At 44.6% G+C, this 18,676-nt stretch overlaps 1 protein-coding gene across 1 annotated transcript; it reads right to left on the bottom strand.

Annotated features, from left to right (window-relative positions):
• Positions 1 to 249: 249 nt before the first annotated feature.
• On the bottom strand, positions 250 to 13,169 carry LOC121648125 (guanine nucleotide-binding protein subunit alpha-13-like; the record flags this gene model as incomplete). The annotated part of the gene is made up of 2 exons (XM_041998076.1): positions 250 to 4,783; positions 12,927 to 13,169. Coding segments are annotated over 2 exons (615 nt in total), but the record flags the coding sequence as incomplete, so codon positions are not given.
• Positions 13,170 to 18,676: the final 5,507 nt, after the last annotated feature.

The raw sequence follows: 18,676 nt of genomic DNA, 5'->3' as shown, positions 1-18,676 counted from the left end.
AAATCCTCTTTCTTCCTCATTCTGATGCTCAGCTTGAACTCCAGCAGGTCGTCTTCACCACGTCTACATGACTACATGCTGCTGTGTGATTGGCTGGTTAACAGGAAGTAGAACAGGTGGAGCTGAGGAAATGAAACGAGATGACAGAAAAAGGAGCAAATACAAAGAGGAAGGTTGTAAAAGTGAAGCATTCAGGTCGACCAACGTGATTTTCTGTCATTGATGTTAAAGTGAACCAAACCAGTTTAAAAAAACAGCTGATTTATTGGGAATAGTTGGTTAATAAAATGCATAAGTTAAGACTGTACAATGAAAGCTTTATTGCATAAAGAAATGTTATAAACACCAGACATCATCGCCTGGGCAACAAGCTAAAAAAGATCAGGAGGCACTAACCATGGGGAGACCTGCTCGCTCCTGTGGAGCTTGGCTGTTGTATAGTCTGGACACCACAGTTACAGAAATATTACAGACGTCGATCATCATCATCATATGTGAGGCGGCAAGGTACAAAAGGCAGTATCAGAAAGATAAGACACAGGTAGTGTTGGCTTTGCAGCACGGACTCCTGAGGACACGGAGCACATGAAATACTGATTTCAGCCGGTTGAGATCAGATGAACGAATTAAAACCCTCTGAAATGAAGTGACTGGTCAGGAGTGTGGACCCCCAGCTTTGTCGGTCCACCAGAGGCACTGTTACCCCAGGACTCAGCAGAGATCCGGCCTGGCTGGGATATTCCTGCTGTTAGTGACACGTCTGCACATATCATGGCCGCCATGCATTGCTAGCGCTCGTTTGGCACGTCGGCCGCTCGCGTTGACACGCGGTAACGAGTAGAGCAGTGGTTCCCAACCTGGGGTCCGGGACCCCCAAAGAGCATAGGGGGTCCCTGAGGCTTTGAACATCAGAGCTATTGTGATTAATGTTCACACATTGTCCCTATTTTAAGGGAAAAGTAAGCTGTATGTTCATTTAACTGTGGCTTTTTCAAAGGACAGGACTCAAACAGTGCTCGATTTATGGTGAGAACCTCCACTGGTTTCAGCACAGGGTGGACCAGGGGCCATGGCATTTCAGTTTTTGCATGAAGGGGGTCCCCGAGGGTAAAAGGTTGGGAACAACTGGACTAGAGTATGTGAACAAGAGCATGAACAGGAGAGCCGAGGTAAACATGGTGGATGTGTTTGAAGAGCATCTCTCGGACCTTGTCCCCAACGTCCTGATTTGAATGAGTTCTCTTCCCCGTCACGCAGTAACACTCATACCTGAACACTTGGCAACAGATAGGAAGTGTTTTGGGGGTTTGACGCCCCAGACATACAACGTGACCCGTAGATTGACCTTTTCACTTTTTCAGAAGTGTTGTGTACTGCCCCTAGTGGTGACCTACAGTATTGAGCAGTTTTGCTTCTGTCGTTTGCAGCAAGTATTTACACGAACGTAGCGGACGTTGACGTGTACGCTTGCATTCACAGCAGGTGTATCACAACCTCCAACAAACACCTTTTCCTCTAAAATACTGACGAGACGACGACTAACCGTCAAACTGCTTCCCTTTGAGCTCTGCATCCTTCACCAGGAAGCTTTCTCATCCCTGCTGCCCCAGCGAGCCCGCAGTGGATTTATCCAACCGGCTCCCATTCATCCTCATCGGTACTAAAAACACCCTTTCTTTCATCACTTTCACACATTCAGACAAGTCACGATCGTTCAGGTGACTCTAGTTCAGCTTCACCTGCAGACGGAGCGTTTCTGACAGAAGTTACTAACTTTTATCTCCAGACTAAGAATCTGGAACATAACTCAGTCTGCAGCTACAGACTCATTCAACAGAATGAACATCAGACTTGATCCACGCCTGCAGATGTGATTTGTACCTGATCCAGGTTAGAAAACTAGTCCAGGCTGGTTGATCCTGTGTGGCGGATCTGCTGCAACACATCATAGGAGCGGCAGGTTGCCAGTTGGTTCTCAGTTCAGAGCTCACATATGTGCTCTGCAGAAACCAGCATGAATCAGACCGTGTCAGGGCTTTGGTCCGAGCCGATGACGTGACGGTCTGGATGGAGACAAAGGAGCTCCTTCTGCCGGCTGAGAACAGACAGCGTTGCTTCATCCACATGCAGACAGATGCAGGGAAAGTTACGCTGCAACATCTGCAGGATTCAGTCTGGTCAGTTCCTCTTCTAACAGGACGAGGAAACACTTTCATGCTAGTGGTCCAGCTCTGTGACTGGAGGACAAGGCTTTCAGGTGCTTTTCAGGATGCCACTGGTAGAACCAGTTGATGAAAACATGTCAGAGGACGTGAAGCCACAACCTGATGTGTCCGCCCCAGTCTACTAACCACCCACCAGGAAGGTCAAACACACCTGCTTCACTTTGACCTAAACATCCTGAGATGTGGTCGGTGACACTGGTTGAGCTACAGCAGCAGGCTGAGTTCAGGACGCAGGATATACAGGTAAAACTAAAAAAATTAGAGGATGTGTAAAACTGAATTTCTTTCAGGTCTGGAGAGTCTGTGGCCAGTCCAGCCCAGTAATCCTTGATCCTTGAACCAGATTCTGGTTCTTGTGGCAGTGTGGGAGGTACCGAGTCCTGCTGGAAGATAAAGTCAGCATCTCCACAAAGGAAGCATGAAGAGCTCTAAGACCTCCTGGTAGACGCTGCAGCTGGACTAGAGGACGACGACATGGAGTCCAGGTCCAGGATCCGTCTGTGTGGTGGCTCTGGAGGCTCTAACTCCAGCCTCAGTCCAGTCCTGGTGAAGCTTTTCCTGACCGTCCTCTCCAGCTGCTTCATCCTGCTGCTTGTTCCAGCTTCTCCTTCCTCTCAGCTTCTTCTTGATGAGCTTTGATGCAGCACTTTGATCATCCAGCTTCTTCTGCAGCCGCCTGCTGAGGCTTTTCCTCCTGGTGGAGGGAGGTGATGGTTTCTGTCCAGCTGTCAGGTCAGCAGCCTTCCCCATGATGCTGGACTCTACTGGAACAGACTGAGACCATCTAGATGCTCAGGAGGCCTCTGCAGGTGTTTGGATGGATCAGCTGGTTAGAGTTGATTGATTGGCTCTTAGAGGCTACAACACCGGTCCTTTTCACACTTTTCTAATTTTCTGAGATTTAGTTTTTTTATATAAGCTTTAAACCATAATCATCACAATTATGACAAATACTTGAAATATCTCAGTTTGCATATAATGAGTCCATTTAATGTATTAGTTTCCATTTTTAGGTTGAATTACTGAAATAAATTAAGTTTTGTGAGATTTTCTAAATGTTTTAGTTCCACCTGTAAATTTGTTTAATCCAAACCAACCAAAACAGGGAAACCAAAAGCACATGTAGACTGGTGCAACGGACTCCCATGTCCCCTTCAAGACCCCGAAGAGGGTGTAGAGCTGGTCCACTGATCCACGACCGGGACGAAAACCACACTGCTCCTCCTCAATCCGAGGTTTGACTAAATGGTTAAATTAACTTGAAAAATCACGTTTGGAATTTCCGATTAGGACCGACATTTAACGATTTGAGAAAAAAGGTGTAAAACAAATAACCTGTAAAGTTTTTATGTAAAGAAGTTGTGTAGTCTGGGTTACAGCAGTCGTCTCGCACAACGCTGAATTTAGCGTTTTATTGCATCAGGGGTCAATAATCAGCTCCATGTCAGTATTTCCTACCATACTCTGGTGGCGTTATTGCCCACTCTGAGCATCTTATCTGGACATAGCGAGGCTGAGGGAAGCAGCCCCGATCTGAGGCCGGCTGTAGAAAAGAAAACCTTCATCCTTTGAACCCATCATCTGATTAAAAGTCAGAAAATAGTAAGAAATCATTTAAAGTCTACAAGTAAGTTTATCAAGAATCGTTAGTGATGAGTTTGGATGGTGTGGAATAGCAGGGTCTGGAAAAACCCAGGGACGTCTTCCCTGCAGCACTGTGCTGGCTGGCTGACTGACTGACTAGCGCACTGGCTGGCTGGCTAGCTGGCTCGTTAGCTGGCTACAACAGCCTCCAGATCTACTTGAAATATCTGTAACAGGGTCATAGATTAGAGCCCTGAGGAAGGTACAGCATGTTCAGAGTTTAGAAACACAAACGATTAGATTTCCTATCTGTTGACGCTTCACTGGCTCGAAACCAGCACATCCCTCTGCCAGAGCGGCAGGTAAAGAGGGGCGGAGCGTGGCGTGCAGAGGTGACAGTGGGGGCGGTGGGTCCGGGTCAGTTACAGTGGTTGGAGCTGGCTCTGATAAGTCACAGTGAACAAGCAGTAGCAGGTGTAGAAGTGAGTGGGAGGTTTAAAAGGAGGAGACTAAACGCGAGGACCGTTGTTAGGAAAAAGGCACCATGGCGGCCATTTTCTGCCTCCTTCTACCCCCTCCCTCCTCCGACTGACCCCGCCCCCTCACTGCAGCATCAGCTGCTTGAGGTTGTCATGCAGAATGGTGTCCTTGACGTCGCGGAACACCAACCGGATGTTCTCGGTGTTGATGGCCGTGGTGAAGTGGTGGTACAGCGGCTTCTGTTGCTGCTCACGCCGCTTCTTACGAAAGCGTTCCACAAGGAAGCGCTGGACGTCCGCCAGGCTGGCGGGGTCGCCCGAGAACTCCTGGAAGTAGTCCTTGATGGAGACCTGCTTCACCTTCTCCTCTAGCAGGTCCGTCTTGTTCAGGAACAGGATGATGGAGACGTTGCTGAACACCCGGTTGTTGACGATGGTCTCGAAGATGTTGAGGGACTCGCTGAGCCTGTTGGTCTGCCGGTCCTCCATCAACACCTGCAGGTTGCAAGGGGACAAAAATCAGATCACCAACACATCAGAGGACGAAACGGAGACGTTTCACCATGAGATGAAAATATGAGCTGATGGAAAAGTTGGAACAGGAGCAACAAAAAGCTGGAAAAGTACCTGGTACAAACCAGAAACACCTGGAGGAGCATTGGACAACTAACCAGGTTACCTGGCAACAGGTCAGTAACATGACTGGTATAAAAGGAGCATTTCAGAGAGGCAGAGTCTCTCAGATGGAAAGATGGACAGAGCTTCACCAATCTGAGACAAACTGGATCTAAAACTGGAACAATTTCAGAAAAATGTTCCTCAGACTCTGAAGATCCTCCATCTACAGTGTAGAAATTTGTTGTGATATTTTGAGTTATAGCACCTCAATATTAATATAAAATATTAAAATTCAAATTGAATAATGTTATTAACAGTGATAAAAGTTCATATTAATAACATAAATACAAAAAGTATCTTGTGCTGACAAAAAGAGTGTTTAAGCTTGTTGCTTGGCAACGAGACATCCTGGTTTCCAAACGAGCGAAAATCAAGACGAAACACGAATAACAAAGAAAAGGTGGCAGTGACAGCAAAGATGAAAAAACACGTGTTTCTTTGCTTCCAGCTTTACCGTGTTACTTCGTCATGGTTCCTCTTCTTCTCCTTTGTTTGAACTTTTAAGTTCACTACTACACTTGTGGGCTCAGGGTGGCCGTAACGCCTTCGGGCCAATCACGGCGCGGGGATTTTGGCGCGGAGGCGGGCCTTACATTTAAAGGCAGAGATTTATGAAACGCTGCCAGTAAGTTTGACTCTAAACTTTTCTTTCAACCTTAAAGAACATCGTATAGCACATACACTTATGAACAGGATTAATAATTCTTGACTTTATCTGTCGATAAAAACATGGTTAACATCCAACAGTGAAAGACAAAGATTCATTCATTCATAAAACCATTCAAATACTTTTCACGAGTAAAAGTGTTCTGTCGTCCGGGGACCTGAAAAGAACAGCAAACCTGAACTGAAACACTTTAGTCCAGGGTTCGGATATTTCCTGGTGCCTCACAAATGAACATTTCTTTAATTCCATTGCAGGTACAGTTATAAAAGCAAAGCATCTCGAGGAAGTTAATTTTAAATATGAAGTAACCAGGTCAGCTGTTCACTGCACATAAAGCCCCGATCCCCCCCGCAGTTATCCCCAGCCCGTCGCGGACGAAGCTTCTCGCAGAGGATGAACCGATCGGACCAAAGTGAACTTTTTTAAACAGCCTGGAGAACAAGAACAAAGTTCTGGCTTCGGTTGGAGTAGCTGACAAGCTGTCACCTCGTCGTTGCCACTGTCAAGCAAACCAGGTTCACCAGGCTCACCAGGCTGACCAGGTTCACCAGGCTCACCAGGTTGACCAGGTTCACCAGGCTGACCAGGTTGACCAGGCTCACCAGGTTCACCAGGCTTACCAGACATTCCAGGTTCACCAGACGTTCCAGGTTCACCAGACGTTCCAGGTTCACCAGGCTCACCAGGTTCATTAGGCTGACCAGGCTGACCAGGCTCATCTCATTCCACATCACTGAATCCACTGAAGTCTTCATCCTCGCTGTCGTTCCTGAAGAACTCCACCACCTTCTCTGGACCAAAGCTCATTTAAAATGGTCTGAAGCGGCTTTTCAAGATGGCGGCGTAGCGAACAGTCGATTCTGCTGAGCTGCACACCACAGCATTGACAATTGAGTAAATTAACATTGGCTTACTGGCACCTTTACATCATCTCTAACTGGATGTGTTATTATGAATATCGATGGCAACATGCCGCCTAAACACGCCAAAAAAAGTAATAAGACGGCCGCCGCCGAGAGCTTGCCTAGCACGGAGCTAACTGAAGAGATGTTGGTGGCTAGCAAGACCAGCGCACTTGATCCAGCTCTTCGTCAAGTTATTCAAGAGATCACCGGAAACATTACTACGCTTATCAACGAGAGGTTGGACCCTATGTCCCAAATGTTGCAGGCTCATGCTTTGGAGATAAAGGATTTGGCCAAACGGACCACGGAAACTGAAGAGAGAATAGCAGCCCAAGATCGGATCAAGCTACAATACGGATTCAGACGCTGGAGAAGCAGGTCGAGAGTATGGCGCAACATATTGATGACCTTGAAAACAGAGGCAGGAGGAAGAATATACGTATTATCGGCCTGGCGGAGGGTGAGGAGGGGGCTCAAGCGGTGAAGTTTTTTGAAAAGTGGTTGCCCGAATTCCTTCACATCAATACCAAAGACGGCCGCATCAAGCTTAAGAGGGCACACCGTGCTCTAGCCCCTCAGCCTGGACCTAACCAGCGTCCCAGACCGGTGCTTGTCAGATTTCATAACTTCAGAGACCAACAGCGGGTACTCGAGACTTCGCGGCGGAATGGTGGCAGCGAGCAACCCCACCCTCAGGTGTACCAGGGCTCTAAAATCATGTTTTTCCAAGACTTCTCGGCGGATACTACGCGCAGACGCAAAGGGTTCGATGGGGTGAAGAGGTGGCTGTGGGATGCTGGCATCCAATACTCCCTTCTTTACCCAGCCAGACTGAGGATTATGCACAACGGGAGTGCAAAGATTTTTATAACTGTGGTCCACTCATTGCTTTAATTGCTTAACTTTTTTTCTCTTTTGTGTAATATTTAGTGGTGTGCACTAGCATTATATTGTAATACGATGTGCTCTTTTTGGAGGATTGTTTTTTACTTTACTCTCATTTTTTTGTGTACAAGGAAGAAATATGAGAGTTTGGTTTGGGAGATGGTGGTCCCCTCCGTAATAAAAGGGAAAGCACGTTTGAAAAGCGCTGTTTTTGTTACTGTTCAGTTGGTTGTGTTTCGTTTGTTCTGCTTGTTCGGCTCAGCTCATTTTCAGTTTAAGCGCACTGTTGGCATCAGGGTGGCATCTTATAGTGTTGGCAATAAGCCCAGGCTAAAAACATGTTAAGGTTGTGTACATGGCACATCAAGGGAAGTCACTCACCAATTAAGAGGAAAAAGGTTCTCTTGGCTTTAAAAAAGGAAGGTGTAGACATAGCGTTATTACAAGAGACGCACCTGAATGATGCAGAACATTCAAAACTGCAACAGTGCGGCTTTGAACACGTTTTCTTTTCCTCTTTTACCAGTAATAGTCGAGGGGTGGCGATCCTTATTAAAAGATCTGTGCCATTTAAACTCACGGAGTACATTAAAGACACACATGGTAGATATGTGTTTATTAAAGCTATTATACATGGAGAGGAATTTGCCATATTAAATGTGTACTGTCCCCCAGGTCATCCCACTACTTTTTTGACAGAGGTGGTGACAAAAATTGCAGGCATGCCCCTTGAAAATATTATTTTGGGAGGAGACTTTAATTGTCTTATGAATCCATTGCTTGATAGACTCCCTGTTAGCCCCCTCTCAATTCCCAAACGAACAGAGCAGGTGTCTAACCTTATGGAAGAGGCCGGTTTTCTGGATGTATGGAGAAAGCTCCACCCACACAAATGCCACACTCGAATCGATTATTTTTTTGTGCCTAAAGTTATTTTAAACCATGTGGTCTATTGCAAAATTGGAAATATTGTTATATCCGATCATGCGGCAGTTTACTTGGACGTTGTCCCTAAAAATGCCCTAGGGCGAAGTAAATACTGGAGATTAAACCCTCTCATTTTAAAAGATGATAAATTTGTGGAATTTGAACATTTTCTTATGGTTAACTCACCTACAGCTAGTAATCCATCTCTGCTCTGGGAAACGGCTAAGGCTTTTGGTAGAGGATTGATAATTTCCTACACAACCAATAAAAAGGGTAGAGTCATAGAGCAACAAAACATATTAGAGAAGAGGCTCAGCTTAGCAGAAAAAGAATATTTTAAAAATCCCTCTTCATCCAAACTGAAAGAAATTAACGCCATTCGGTCCTCCATTAACACCCTACTGACACAAAATGCCACAGACAAAATCAAATTTGCCAGACAAAGATTATTTGAATACGGGGATAAACCAAGCAAATATCTCTTCTACCTAACTAAGACACGAGTAGCTTCCCGTACAATCGCTTCGGTTGCTGATGGGAATGGTTCCTGCTCCACAAGTCCTGGGGTGATTAATGCGGCCTTTTTAGAATTTTATCAAAATTTATATTTGTCTGAGCAAAATGAAAATGCTCAATCCTTAATGGAAACTTTCTTTTCCAAAATTAAACTTCCTAGTTTGTCAGATGATGGAAGGACCTGTTTGAACGCAGAAATATTGGAAGTTGAAGTGCAAAAGGCCATTAAATCACTTCAGAACGGAAAGGCACCGGGTCCTGATGGATTTACATCAGAATTCTATAAAGAGTTTAAGGATTTACTAGCAAGACCCCTTTTAGATATGTTACATGACTCATTTAGTGCTGGTATCCTCCCCCCTCTCTCAGAGAGGCTAACATATCTTTGATTCTAAAAAAAGGAAAATGTCCAGAAAATTGTGGCTCTTACAGACCCATTTCATTACTTAATGTCGATCTTAAAATACTGTCAAAAATCCTTGCAACACGCCTGGAAAGCGTCTTACCCCATGTAATAAATGCTGACCAGACAGGTTTTATTAAAGGTCGCAGGTCTTCTAATAATGTCAGACGTCTTTTAAATGTCATTCAACTATGTCAACAACATGCGGTGGATGGCGTTGTAGTGTCTTTGGACGCGGAGAAGGCATTTGACCGTGTTGAATGGTATTATTTGCTTGGTACTCTTCAACAGTTTGAGTTGGGCTCAGTTTTTATCAAATGGGTTAAGGTCATCTATAACTGCCTCCAGGCAGCAGTCATTACTAATGGACTTAGATCCAAAAACTTTCAGGTTGGGAGGGGGAACAGACAGGGCTGCCCCCTCTCTCCCCTTTTGTTCACTCTTGCTATCGAACCACCGGCTGAGGCAATTGAAACGATCCTGCTGTAACTGGGATCGATACCATGCAGAAGTCCCATAAAATTTCACTTTACGCAGATGATGTTTTGTTGTTTTTATCCAACCCAACAGTTTCAGTCCACCATGTTATAACAATTATTAACCAATTTAGTCTATTCTCTGGTTATAAAATCAATTTTTCCAAGACTGAAGCTATGCCCCTGGGAAGACAACATCAGATTCCCAGCTCTCCCTTTAAGTGGTCCCCGGCTGACATTGTATATCTTGGTATATTTATTACACCTTATTTTGACCAACTGTTTAAGGCTAACTTTGCTCCATTACTTGACAAAATAAAACAGGACCTTGATCGCTGGAACTGCCTTCCTATATCATGGCTAGGCAGGATCTCGCTTCTTAAAATGAATATTCTTCCACGTCTACTTTACCCAATGAGAATGATTCCAATTCTGTTCACTCATAGGCTTATCCAAAAAATAAAGGGCTGGTTGAGCTTCTTTATATGGTGCAAAAAAATGTCATCAAAATGTCAACATTACAGCTTCCCAGTCATATGGGAGGCTTGGATCTTCCGGACCTAAGAAAATACCACCTGCTCTTTCTTAAAGACATGAAAACGGTAAAGAAATGCTCGTACAACCCCATAACAGTTAATACGGTTAAGGCTTTGAGGGCAGCACGGCAGATTGAAGGGAGAGCTGGGAAAACATCCACTTTTACCCCAATTGTTAACAACCCAGACTTTCTTCCAGGTGTACTGGATTCAGGTTTCAAGGACTGGGTGGCTAGGGGTGTCTCTACTTTTGGTTGTCTTTTCAGGGAAGGGATTCTAATGTCTTTTAATCAAGTGGTACAGGACTTTACAATAGACAGAAATAATCTTTTTCGCTTTTTTCAGATACGAGATTTTATTAAAAAAGATACCTCTCTACTGAGTAACATTGAGGTCTCTGATATTGAAAGGTTGCTCTTTGTATCAGCAGGGGGAAGTGTCCCTTAGCATGTGTTACAAAATACTGAAGGGACATTGTCAGACTACTTATCATGCTCTGTCTCAGACCTGGGAGGATGAGCTGGGTGTAGAGATTACAGAAGATACATGAAATACAATCTGGAACACTGCCAAAAAAATAACTAACTGTAACCGCACTTGGCCTTTACAACTTAAAATACTTCACAGAGCCCATTTGGCTCCGAATCGGGTGTCGAAATTTAAACCAGGCTCTTCATCTATGTGTCCTAAATGTAGGATGCATGACGGCAGCCTCACACATTGTCTCTGGTCATGCCCAAAGATTCAGGGCTATTGGGAGTCTATACTTTTTGAAAGCAAAAACATCCTTAAAATTAACCTTGATCCAGACCCGGTGTCTCTCCTCCTTGGTCGACCAAATAAGTGTATTACAAATAAGAACAGTAAGAAACTGTATAATGTTCTAACCTTTTGTGCTCGTAAGAATATTCTGCTGAACTGGATCTCTCACAAGACCCCTACGATCTCTGGGTAGAAAAAATTGATATTGGAACACATTCCACTTGACTTTCTGACGTGTTTAGTACACTCTAAGACTGATGTGTTTAATTCTATTCTATTCTATTCTATTCTACAGTCATTTAGCAGACGCTTTTATCCAAAGCGACTTACATTTGAGAGTAAGAACAACACAAGCATGAATTCAAACAAGATGGGACGTCATAATTAAGTGTCAGACCACTTTTGAGTCCAGTTGGACCTAGGTGCTGTCATGTAGTGCTAGTGCAGTGAATTATTATTTTTTTTTTTTTTTTTTTTTGTAGTCATTTTAAGTAAATACAGGATCACGATTCATTCATCAAACAATATCAACATGGTCATAAGTGCATGATTTCATCACACAATATCATCTTGGGCATAAGTGCAGCAGCTTCTTCAGTGCTTGGTTGAGCCAAAAAGCTGGACAAATCTTTCTAGCTTATTTAGTTAAGCTAAATGTGGAAATGCTCCTTAAACAACTGAGTCTTTAGCTTGCTTTTAAAAGTGGATAAGGACTCTGCGGATCGGACGGAGTTTGGTAGATCGTTCCACCACCGGGGAACAACAGAGGAGAAGAGTCTAGCTACTGATGTGGCGCCACCTTGTGGTGGTAGCACTAGGCGTCTTTCACTGGCAGAGCGTAACTGTGGAGAGGGAGTGTAGCTCTGGATTAAGGAGTGGAGGTAGACCGGAGCCGTTTGGGTTATTGTTTTGTAAGCCAGAAGCAGAGCTTTAAATCTGATGCTCTGCAACTGGAAACCAGTGGAGAGCGATTAGCAGCAGAGTGACATGAGCTCTTTTGGGCTGGTTGAAGACCAGACGTGCTGCTGCATTCTGGATCATCTGCAGAGGTTTAACTGAGCATGCAGGCAGGCCAGCCAGTAAGGAGTTGCAGTAGTCAATGCTTGAAATGACCAGAGCCTGGACCAGGAGCTGGGTCGTGTGTTCAGTCAGGTAGGGTCTGATCCTCCTGATGTTGTAGAGAGCAAATCGGCAAGACCGGGAAACATGGGAGGCAACATGGTCCTTAAAGGTCAGCTGGTTGTCTACCATGACACCAAGATTCCTAATAGCGTGTGGAGACCCTTTCTTGGCTATGCCGAAGGAAATGTGTCCTCTATTCTGACTCGAGCTTGCGTTTGCCCTTGAAAAGTGGCTTAGCATATGGAATCTGCTGTGTGGGAAATGCTGAATGATCACTGTGACTGATGCTTGTTGTGATGCCTGATTGTAAGTTTTGTTGTTTTTTCGTTGGGTTGCTGAGCATTTCTGTGTTGTTCTGTTTTGGAAAACAAAAAATTCAATAAATATAGTGGTTAAAAAAAATGGTCTGAGGCAAAGTGGAAATCTGAATGAAGATGTGAACTAGTTTGTGGAAAGCATGGACGGCGTGTCCTGCAGACTAAAGAGGAGAGGGAGCATCCAGCTTGTTATCAGTGGACGGGTGAAAAGCTGCATCTCTGATGGGATGGGGCTGCATTAGTGGCCTGCCTGCAGTCCAGGCCTTTCCCAATAGAAAACATCTGGAGCAGGCATCTCTAACTCAAACTTGTGGTTCCTTCATAATATTCTAAGCTCTTGCGCTCATTCCTGAGAGTATTAGATGTAATGTGAATAAAATGATTAGACTTAATGGAAGCTTAGTCCTCGGAAATGAGATGATGCTGCAGGTTAAGCTGACTCACCTGGTCGTATTCAGAAGATGAGACAAGAAAGAGGATGGAAGTGACCGAGTCGAAGCACTCAAACCAACGTCGCCTCTCGGAGCGCTGCCCGCCAACATCCACCATTATGAAGGGCACGTTCTTAATCTCAAAGTTGTACTCGTGGATGCCCTTAGTGGGCTTTCTGGCCAGGAGGATGTCCTGCTGCGTCGGGAGGTAGTCCTGCAAGGAGATGATGGGATTCAGGACACAACTCTGCAGATACAAAGAGGGTCAAATCAAAACTTTTTAGGTCTTACATCTTCAAGAGAAATCTGTGACGATTATAATAGGGATGCACCGAATATTCGGCTGACGAAAAATTTCAGCCGAAAATAGCCTAAAAGTGCATTTTCGGCCGAAAGACTTTTATCACCGAAACAACACAATCGAAACAGGACGTTGTGATGACGCAAACAAAAAAAAAGGCCAACATGTCTGCAGTGTGGAAGTATTTCAGTATATCTGAAAAAGACCCACGGATAGCGATTTGCAAAACGTGTAATGGTGAAATTTCAAGAGGAGGTGCATCTGCAAAGAATTTCTCCACGTCGGGTTTAATTTATCACCTGAAATCCAAACATCCTGACTGCTATGCCGAGTATGAGAGGAATGCGGCGCAGAAAAGGAAATTCCTCCGAGAACGCCCACTCCGTCTGTGGCGGAAGTTTTTGAAAAAGCAAAGAAGTTTCCCAGTGACGGTGCCAAGGCAAAAGGGATTACACTAAAGATTATGGAATTCATTGCCTTAGATGATCAGCCGTTCTCTGTCGTAGAAGATGTGGGATTTCGTAGGCTGATCGAGCACATTGAGCCCCGTTATGCCGAGCAGGCGACATTTCTCAGACGTGTGTTTACCCGAGTTGTTTAATGTTGTTGCAACTCACATCCATGCGCTTATATCTGATAATATTTCAGCAATCAGTTTCACAACAGACATATGGAGCTCGGACGTCAGCCTCACCAGTTTGCTCAGTCTAACCGCACAATGGATTGACGCTGATTTCCAGCTGCAAAAGATTCTGCTCCATTCCCAAGAGTTTCGAGGGTCACATACAGCAGCAGCCATTTCCCATGCATTCGCCAGCATGTTCGACACCTGGCATATCGACCAATCTAAAGTTCATGCCATAGTCAGTGACAATGGAAGAAACATGACAAAAGCGATAGAAGAAAGCCATATGAAAGGAATACGGTGCATGGCCCACACACCACATCTGGCTGTGAATGAGGGAGTGTTGTCTCAGCGCAGCGTAAAAGACGTACTGGCTATAGGCAGAAGGATTGTTGGCCACTTTAAACATTCGCAGCTGGCCTATTCCCGCTTACAGTCTATGCAAGATCAGTTTGGAACACCAATAAAACGGTTCCAACAAGACGTGAGTACACGTTGGAACAGCACGTATTACATGCTGGAAAGCCTCCTTGTGCAAAAACGAGTCTTGGCTGCATACAGTGCAGATCACGAGCTCCCTGCAACATTTACTTCACACCAGTGGGTCTTAATAGAGAACATTCTCTCTCTTCTTGCCCCCTTTGACCAGCTAACTAAAGAGATCAGCTTCTCTGATGCATCTGTAGCAGACGTTATTCCTTTAATCGCAGCACTAAAGCGTCTTCTCAGCAAAGAGGTTGAGACGAACCACGGCGTGAAAACAATGAAAAGTTCGCTCTTACAGTCAGTCAGCACACGTTTCACTGAGATCTATTCGGATCCTCTGCACTTCATCGCGACTGTACTCGATCCGCGTTATAAAGATCATTACTTAGATGTGGGAATAAAGCAGCACGCACGAGAAATGATCCAGGCCGCGATGGATGCAGAGAACCCGCCGGCGCCTGAAGATGGAGAAGCGCAGAGCCCAGAAAAAAGGCCTCGTCTCTCTGTATCAGATGAGAGGCGTGCACCGTCGTTGTCCGATATGTTCAGTGAGATCCTGCAAGAGAGTGCCACGAATAATAACAGGTAGGCTATTCTGTTCTGATTTAATATATGTGGCAATCCGATTTTATTTTCTGCTACCCATTTTTTATTAATTTGACAAAAATGTTTATTTATGCACTTGCCCTATTTAAATAAAACTTCTTAAATTTTTCTCAAATGCCAGGCAGTCAACAAGCTCAACCGCTCAACAGTTAGATGGTTATCTTTCTGAAGCCCCCATTCCCAGAAGTGATAACCCTCTTGCCTACTGGAGAAATAACCAGGGCCGCTTTCCTGACCTGGCAAAGTTGGCACGCAAGTACTTATCTGCTCTGTGCACACGCACCGACAGCGAGAGGCTGTTCAGTGCAGCAGCTCATGTTCTGGATGAGAAAAGGAACAGACTTCACTGCGATAAAGCAGAGAAGCTGCTCATCAAGAAAAACCTACCACTTTACCTCAAGAAGTAGAAGGGTCTTGTTTAAATATTTATTTTCCACTTTGCAAATCTGTAGTTCTTGGAGCATTTGTTATTGTTAAAGGCCTATAATTAACCTTTTAAGTTTTTTTTTTTTTGCAGGCCAACAAAAAATATTGTTATATCTTTCATCAGCTGCACTTGTTCTGAATGCACTTTGTTCTAGTAGTCCTACAGAGAAAATAGTATTTTATTCTTAATTTTATTTTGTATTACTTTATTATTGTACATTGTTGGAATGTGCTAAATAAATTTTTTTCATAATTTTGTAATTTATTTATTCTTTGAAACAGTTATAGTATTTATACAATTGCAATGCCTGGATTTTAATGGGTTAGGACACATTCATAGCCATGAATGCAATGGTACTAATAATTGGCATAATTATTTATTTCGGAGTTTCGGTTTTCGGCCTTGGTTTCCTTATTTTCGGTTTCGGCCAAGAATTTTCATTTCGGTGCATCCCTAGATTATTATTATTATTATTATTATTATTATTATTATTATTATTATTTGACTATTTATGGTTTGATTATTGCGGCCTGGTATAAGTTAAAGATTAGTAGACATTATTTTATATCTACTATTAGTTTTTGCTCAGTGTCAAATACTCCTCATCACACATATCAAACATCTCATTTTTATGTGTGCTGTAACAAAGAGCTTCACCTATGGTCCCTGTAACAAGCGAAACCATTCATTATAACACCATTCATTATAACAGATATATATATATATATATATATATATATTATTATATATATATTATTTTCTTTATATGATTTTAAACAACACCGACTGCACCAGGTCTGCCCATCTACTGTCCCTCTTCCTGAGGTTGCTTAGCTTCCACTGCAACATGAATTATTTAAATGTTAGTCTAAACTCAGAACACTGCAGAGACCCAGATGCTGTTCTGATAGAGATACTGGTCTGGTAGAGATGCTGGTCTGGTAGAGATGCTGGTCTGGTAGAAACTGGTCTGGTAGAGATATTGGTCTGGTAGAGATGCTGGTCTGGTAGAGACTGGTCTGGTAGAGATGCTGGTCTGGTAGAGAGATACTGGTCTGGTAGAGAGATACTGGTCTGATAGAGAGATGCTGGTCTGGTAGAGATACTGGTCTGGTAGAGAGATACTGGTCTGATAGAGAGATGCTGGTCTGATAGAGAGATGCTGGTCTGGTAGAGATACTGGTCTGGTAGAGAGATACTGGTCTGGTAGAGAGATACTGGTCTGGTAGAGATGCTGGTCTGGTAGAGAGATGCTGGTCTGGTAGAGATACTGGTCTGGTAGAGAGATGCTGGTCTGGTAGAGATACTGGTCTGGTAGAGAGATACTGGTCTGGTAGAGATACTGGTCTGGTAGAGATACTGGTCTGGTAGAGAGATACTGGTCTGGTAGAGATACTGGTCTGGTAGAGAGATACTGGTCTGGTAGAGAGATGCTGGTCTGATGGAGAGATGCTGGTCTGGTAGGGAGATAGTGGTCTGATAGAGAGATGCTGGTCTGATAGAGATATGCTGGTCTGGTAGAGAGATACTGGTCTGGTAGGGAGATACTGGTCTGGTAGAGATACTGGTCTGGTAGAGAGATGCTGGTCTGGTAGAGAGATGCTGGTCTGATAGAGAGATGCTGGTCTGATAGAGAGATGCTGGTCTGGTAGGGAGATACTGGTCTGGTAGAGAGATGCTGGTCTGGTAGAGAGATACCGGTCTGGTAGAGAGATGCTGGTCTGGTAGGGAGATAGTGGTCTGATAGAGAGATGCTGGTCTGATAGAGAGATGCTGGTCCGGTAGAGAGATACTGGTCTGGTAGGGAGATACTGGTCTGGTAGAGAGATGCTGGTCTGGTAGAGATACTGGTCTGGTAGAGAGATACTGGTCTGGTAGAGAGATGCTGGTCTGATGGAGAGATGCTGGTCTGGTAGGGAGATAGTGGTCTGATAGAGAGATGCTGGTCTGATAGAGATATGCTGGTCTGGTAGAGAGATACTGGTCTGGTAGGGAGATACTGGTCTGGTAGAGATACTGGTCTGGTAGAGAGATGCTGGTCTGGTAGAGAGATGCTGGTCTGATAGAGAGATGCTGGTCTGATAGAGAGATGCTGGTCTGGTAGGGAGATACTGGTCTGGTAGAGAGATGCTGGTCTGGTAGAGAGATACCGGTCTGGTAGAGAGATGCTGGTCTGGTAGGGAGATAGTGGTCTGATAGAGAGATGCTGGTCTGATAGAGAGATGCTGGTCCGGTAGAGAGATACTGGTCTGGTAGGGAGATACTGGTCTGGTAGAGAGATGCTGGTCTGGTAGGGAGATAGTGGTCTGAAAGAGAGATGCTGGTCTGATAGAGAGATGCTGGTCTGGTAGAGAGATACTGGTCTGGTAGAGAGATGCTGGTCTGGTAGAGATACTGGTCTGGTAGAGATACTGGTCTGGTAGAGACATACTGGTCTGGTAGAGATACTGGTCTGGTAGAGAGATACTGGTCTGGTAGAGAGATGCTGGTCTGATAGAGATATGCTGGTCTGGTAGGGAGATACTGGTCTGATAGAGAGATGCTGGTCTGATAGAGAGATGCTGGTCTGGTAGGGAGATGCTGGTCTGGTAGGGAGATAGTGGTCTGATAGAGAGATGCTGGTCTGATAGAGAGATGCTGGTCCGGTAGAGAGATACTGGTCTGGTAGGGAGATACTGGTCTGGTAGAGAGATGCTGGTCTGGTAGGGAGATAGTGGTCTGATAGAGAGATGCTGGTCTGATAGAGAGATGCTGGTCTGATAGAGATATGCTGGTCTGGTAGGGAGATACTGGTCTGATAGAGAGATGCTGGTCTGGTAGAGAGATACTGGTCTGGTAGGGAGATACTGGTCTGGTAGAAATGCTGGTCTGGTAGAGAGATGCTGGTCTGGTAGAGATACTGGTCTGGTAGAGAGATGCTGGTCTGGTAGAGAGATACTGGTCTGGTAGAGATACTGGTCTGGTAGAGAGATGCTGGTCTGGTAGAGATACTGGTCTGGTAGAGATACTGGTCTGGTAGAGATACTGGTCTGATAGAGAGATGCTGGTCTGGTAGAGAGATGCTGGTCTAATAGAGAGATACTGGTCTGGTAGAGATACTGGTCTGATAGAGAGATTAGGGTCCCTGTAGTACCTGAATCTTTCTGTGCTGCGGTTTTATTGTGAATAGATGTATTTAGAAATCAGACGTTGATGCAGCAGATTATTGATGTGTTAAAGATGCTGCTTCATCCTGCCTCCAGAACTGCAGCTTTGACTTCCTAATGACCAGCCCTGATATCACGTTGCTTTCTTGCTCCAGGTGGTCGATCTGCAGCA

Source organism: Melanotaenia boesemani, chromosome 2, assembly GCF_017639745.1.
Source record: "Melanotaenia boesemani isolate fMelBoe1 chromosome 2, fMelBoe1.pri, whole genome shotgun sequence".
Classification (NCBI taxonomy): domain Eukaryota; kingdom Metazoa; phylum Chordata; class Actinopteri; order Atheriniformes; family Melanotaeniidae; genus Melanotaenia; species Melanotaenia boesemani.
Note: the sequence above shows the minus strand (reverse complement) of the source record. Positions and strands in the feature narration are given on the sequence as shown.